Source organism: Gymnoscopelus microlampas (genome assembly GCF_963454915.1).
Source record: "Gymnoscopelus microlampas genome assembly, chromosome: 10".
Lineage (NCBI taxonomy): Eukaryota > Metazoa > Chordata > Actinopteri > Myctophiformes > Myctophidae > Gymnoscopelus > Gymnoscopelus microlampas.
In genome coordinates, this window is record NC_139947.1 from 44,474,931 (window position 1) to 44,481,124 (window position 6,194).

Below are 6,194 nucleotides of genomic sequence, written 5' to 3' on the forward strand. Positions count from 1 at the left end.
AATGGGTGTATTGGGGTGTATTACTGTCACACAGGTTTAGGAGGAAGACTCGGTGACGCAATCTTCGCATGGATGACGACAGCTAAAATTAAAATAGTCAAATTCCAAGAATAGCTGAATTGTGAGCTGTAGCCTAAGCGCCATGTGCAATAGTTGCTTCTGGTTCTGCTTCTGATAAATCACAGATGAATGGCAATCTATCTGTCTGTCTGTCTGTCTGTCTGTCTGTCTGTCTGTCTGTCTGTCTGTCTGTCTGTCTGTCATGTGTCTGTCTGTCTCTCCGCCTGCCTGCCTGCCTGTCTGTTTCACCTCATCCCTCACTGGTGGTATGTCATCACACTGATATTGTATAATCACATCAGGTAAGTAAGTGACTGGTCATCATCACCATGGCAAATAATTATGTTATATATGTATTCTCCAGTTGACATTAGCCTATCATTACATCTGACAGTGGGATGCCTCCAGGTGTGTGTTATTAGGCAACTATATTTTCATGGCAGGTCAGTCACTTAGCTACTGTAAACATTAGTCTAACATACACAATGATTATGAAGTGTGATGATATGCGGCTGAGGAAAAGGAACAATCCACAAATACACTAGCAGGTTGTTTGCAATCTACCGATACATGGATGTTCAGAAGCTGAACCTGAAGCAGCCATTGCACAAACACATGGGATTTAGTACAGCTCACTTGATGAATCCTTTTAAGTTGTTCTTATAATTCTCTTTAGACATTTAATTTTATATTTTTAAATATAAATGTAAATTCCCCTTTAACTTGAAGCCAACATTCTCAATAATGTGATACATGAGGAAGCCTTTGCAAAGCCCTCCTCTCAGTAGTCCGATCAATAGTGCAGTCAGAGAATGCATACAGTAAAGACTAAGGTCTGAAATAAGGAAGTGAGTTCAGTTCAAAACCTGCAGAGGAAACTGAGAACCCTTCGCAATGAGCCGAGTTTGTGGTCTAGAGAGAGAGACAGCAAGTTGTCGTTTTCCTGCGTTGCTCACGTACATTTGTGAGGCCAACATTTAGGTGCTCAAATGGGCTGAAACATGCAATTTGGTTCAGTTTACTACATGTCTATATGTCAAGATGAATAGTGGCAGTAAGTCCGTAAACTCCAGTGCGATAAAAGCTGAGGTGAAGAGGCATGAAGCTGTCAAGACTGCAATCAACAGACTTTTCAAGCAGATCGAAAGGGTTTCAGATCCACAACTGCGCTGTGGCCTGAAGGTCTACCTCCACAGTATTCAAGGTAAGTTTCACTTATTATTTTTCTGAACCCCTTTCTGAGTCTATTGGAGAAGTTTATTTTTTTGTTTTTTCTCAGTGAAGAAATGAAGTGTTTGTAGCCTAAACCAATATGTTATACAATTCTGGGACACATAGGCCGAGCTGCTGGGTGCTTACTTCAATTATTACAAAGCATTTCATGATAATGAAATGAAGTCAGAACGCTTCATTTGTTTCACAATGTTGTTGTTTTTTTACTTAGAATTGTATTCCTTTTTTTACACACTTACAAACACATTACACAAACCAAACACTAGAACGAATAGAAAGACAAGACAATAAAAGAAAACTTAATCAGACAAAACATAAAAAGAAAAAAGAAAAAAAAAACATATTGAAAAGACAACTGTTCAAATAGGTATCACGTTAATACAATGTCACATCCTCAAAGTCACTCTCCTCTGTTCCAGATGTTTCTCCCACAACCTTAGTCTCTGTTAGAGTTCTTGTGAGTTATCCATTTTGACCATTTGTCTTCACAATGCGTTATATAATGTGTTTTATTGTTTTTTATTTTGTTTATTGAACTTGATCTCTGAGCTCTGAGGAAACATAATATGCAGACTATGATAACATGCTTGACTGCTTGTGCTTCCTGTGTCAGTTATTTTCACTGAGGGGAAGCGGTGTTAAGTCAATGGCGATTTTCCTCAAGCTTGCCTCCTGATGCTAGGTGCAGTTATGTATTTATCAGACAGACTCACTCAGGAGGACACAAGCAAACAATGGCAGCATCCTTGGACTGCTATTGCCATGGTAGCAGCATGGAACCTGCCGTATTGGCCTACTTCCTGTCTGCCAGTCTGCAACTACCCACAAAGCCATTTCCTGTCAAGAAAACAGGGCCTTTACACATGAAGTTCAAGTTCGTCAGCTTCACATAATTTCCTGTTACTATGACATAATGTACAGTAGGAACATCTTTACATTGTTATTGTTATTATTCATTCGCATTTGTGGCCTGCATAGATACAGCATGTATTTAGGACTGGCTCAAAAATAAACCAGGGAAAGAAATTAGTCAAAATAATCAGTTATATTTAATCCATTCACTAGGCTGTATTATTAATTACAGTGTTTGGCTGTGTTAAGCATTTAACCCCCCAGTGAGCTATGGGGTCTCTGTGATCCCAGATCCCCCAAAAACTTTGTGGCCCTTTTAGGATCTGTCAGATCTTGACACAGTGTGAGAGGCATCCCTGTGCATTAAAACTTTCTATCAGATTCCCGCATGTTTCGGTTATCAGTCAGGATCAAAGCATCTGTACTCAACATGAGGCCTGGTTGTGACGCTGTGGAGTTCAGTGCTGTTAGAAAGAGGGCCATTTCTCTGTTGGAGTTAAGCAAGTGGGATGCAATCGACTGACTGTATGCCAAGAAAAAGATTGGGGGGGGGGGGGACGCTCCAGGGAGCAAAATGAAGATATTTGAATTGGAATCTGACTCATTGCAAAGCCGGCAGTGCTCAATGCAGCATGGCAGGTAGGGGGAGATTCAGAGGGGAAGATAGATGCAAGAGGGGTGAGGGAGGACGGCTCACGGTGAAGGAGAAATGAAAAATCACCCAGCATGACCACTGCCCTTGGCCACTGTCCATCTGACAGTATCCGCCTGTGAGTGTCAGTATGCATGTGTGTGTGCATGTTTGTGTGGGTGTATGTCTGTGTCTGTCCGTATGCTGTGTGTGCTTGTGTATGTGAGTTTTTCATACAATCCAGAGAGATACATGGGAAAGAGAGGGGGTATGTGATTTCTCCTTTGCAGCACACATTTGTCACACTTTTTCACAATGATTTGAACAGCTGCACAAAACTATATACTGGTATTATATAGTAGTTAATAGTATTATAAATCTGTCACACTCAAAATTAGATCATTGTATTATAACATGCCTATCTTCTTCTTGATATTTTTGGGGGCTTTTCTGCCTTTATTGACAGTACACAGTAGAGAGGGAGAGAGACAGGAAACAGGGAGGTAGAAACGGGGAGTGACACGCAGCAATGGTCGTCGGGCTTGGGAATCGAACCCGCAACTCGCATGCAGGCTGCATTAGAGCCATGTGGCTGGGCCAGCGGTGCCACAACATGCCTATCTTACTCTTAATGTTGTTTTCCTTAAAGTTTCAAAATGTTGAAGGGCGAATTGAAGTGATAATTTGAAAAAACAAAAACATTAGTGATATCATTTTTGTTTTTTCTATTGGTGCTCACTTGCTCCCAGGCTCTATGCTTCCCCATGGAGCTGAAGGCAGTAGTCAGGGTCTTTTGTATTCCGTGTGAGTGGTTATTGCCCTCTCACTATGTGGAAGGGAGGAGGGAAGCGGGGTGAGCAGGTGGACAGTCATCATGTGCTATACAATGTTAGTGGGAGGTTGAGAGAGGGAGCGCTATGGGGAGAGGACACTACTGATTTCCCATCATGGTGTGTTTTTTTGGTTGTTGTTTGTTTTGTTGTCAGTGAGTAATTAAATTAAATCGCACGCAGCACTATCTCATTGATGAATATTGTAGTCACGTTTCATACATTGTTTACTGGTTCTTTCCCACACAGAGAAATTCCTTTGGCTCTTATGGACAAAATATTATTATAATTTTATGAACAACACATTACACAAGGAGGTTATAAGTACACACTCATAGGTTATACATGGTTATCTTTCATTTAATATATCAATTTGGCATTATGCAGAATAGCTTTAAAGAAGTACAATCTAAAATGGCTTTGATAACTTATAATGTATTTGTTTTATGTGGACAGAGGAACAAATATGTTCTGAGTGATTCATTTGCATTGTCGTACAATATTGATGTCCATCATGCCCGCATTGTTCTCTTCCCCTTTAAAATTGTTCTTTGTGCTGTTAGGCCAGAGCTTCCCCACTTCTGCTAATGAACACACGCCATAGTAGGTAATAGGCTGCAGATCAATACCTTCACAGGAAATCTCTCTTTCTCTGACATACAATACCCACAATAGAAAATGCACTAAAGGATGAGTAAGGAAGGAAGGAAGGAAGGAAAGAATGGAGGACGGACAGAGGGACGGACGGACGGACGGACGGACGGACGGACGGACGAACGGCCGGACGGACGTGCAAGAGATGATTGTGCCACCACAGCCAGGAAGATTGTAACACCTTAGCAACAAACAAGCCATGCCTCCTACTGAGGAGGAGCCATGCAGAGAGAGGGAGAGGGAGAGACAGAGAGAGACAGAGAGAGAGAGAGAGAGATAGAAACACACACGCGCGCACACACACACACACACACACACACACACACACACACGCACACACGCACACACGCACACACGCACGCACGCACACACACACGCACACACACACGCACACACACATGCATGACTGTTGGAGGCAGATGGATGATGTTGATAGTACTATTCCACCAGCTGTATAAATTAGGAATAAACACTGCTTTCCCTTCCCTCCCTCCATAAATGCACTCAAGCCATCCATCTCTGTTACTGTCATTGTTGACTTGCCTAGCCTGTCTTTCCCTTCCTCCTCTCCTCTCTCTCCATCTCTCTCTACCACCGCGATTTTCTCCCCCAGTCTCCCGTCATTTACCAGGTCCAGCTTGTCTATGCTGCTTTACCATCAGCCTCTACACACTCCCCCTAACACCCCCCCCCCCCCCCCCCCCCCCCACCACCTCAGCGCAGAGGGAGAAAGATGGACGGGAGGGGTTGTGGGGGAGAATGAGAAATAAAGAGAGCGAGGACACTGCACAGTCTGCTTTCTGAGAGAAACAGCAAACGACAGAGAGAGAGAGAGAGACAGGGAGACAGAAGGAGAGGCAGTGTTTCTCCTGTGCTGTATGGATTGCCTATTGCATCAAGGAGGGGCATGTAATGGGTGGGACACTGGAGATTCCTATCATCGCGTGTTTGTGAGGGGGACACAGTGAAAGAGAGAAAGGGACGAGTTGTGCATATATGTGCGTGTGTGTGTGTGAGAGATAGAGAGAGAGAGGGAGAGAGATTTCTTTGGACTCGTTGAACCTGCGGCACGCCGTCTCTTTTGGAGCAGAGGAGCTTGTTGAGCGGGGGACTCGCCTGAGCGCCTGCTCTGTGCCGGTGTTCTGCTGTCACGCTTGATGTCTGACACACTCAGAGGACACAGCCACCCAGGGACAGAGAGAGGGGCGTGATGGCCGCATGCTCCCTGGATCGGTCATGCGTCTCCAGATATCTGCCCGGGATCCCTTTGGCTTCTCTTCCCGATCCCCTTCAGCCCTCATCAATGTCCTCCCTGTGTGCCTCGGCGAGGCTGCCTGCCCTGCTACCACCGATCCTGCTAAATGGATGCTGCTGTCAAAACACATGTGTGGCTTTGAACGCGAACCCATGATCTAGAGCTGGGGATGCACACACAGCTCTGGGTGTACTGTACCGTACAGTTTTCCTTGCAAGACGATTTTCGTTATTTATACATCTTTTGTACGGCTGCTGCTTGTCCTCTGTGATGGTGTGAAGCGTACAAATGTATTTTTTCCCCTTCTAACTAAATCATGATTTCTGCACTAGCAAAAGATGCGCCAGGAGGTTTGAGCTGAACAACATGGAAGATGGGGGAGCGGCTCATGAAGAATAAGGTCAAGTAAATAATTACCAATGAAATGAGGCTAGACGCTATGATGATTTGCTCGCCTCAGTAGCTGCATACATATGTATTAGACAAACATGAATCAGATGCTTTATTGTAACAATAAAGCCTGCTGGAATGCAGCGACAATGTATTATGGATGGTCGTGAGGAAGAGAGGCCTTTTTTCCTGAATTGAGAAGAAAAAACGGAAACGTTGACTCTTTCAGCGCTGAAGCTATAGAAAGCAGGGAATGGATGAAACCAGTAACATTTCTGCTGTGATATCT

At 43.9% G+C, this 6,194-nt stretch overlaps 1 protein-coding gene across 2 annotated transcripts in view; it reads left to right on the plus strand.

Annotated features, from left to right (window-relative positions):
• The first annotated feature begins 945 nt into the window (after nucleotides 1-945).
• agap2 (ArfGAP with GTPase domain, ankyrin repeat and PH domain 2) overlaps nucleotides 946-6,194 on the plus strand; it is a 26,903-nt gene continuing 21,654 nt past the window's right edge. The window contains exon 1 of one of the 2 annotated variants that reach the window (XM_084068824.1): nucleotides 946-1,264. In XM_084068824.1, the coding sequence (XP_083924950.1) occupies nucleotides 1,102-1,264 (163 nt within the window). In that variant the 5' untranslated portion in view covers nucleotides 946-1,101. Of the gene's footprint in view, nucleotides 1,265-5,963 lie in introns of those variants that run through there. The other variant, XM_084068825.1, reaches the window with a different exon arrangement.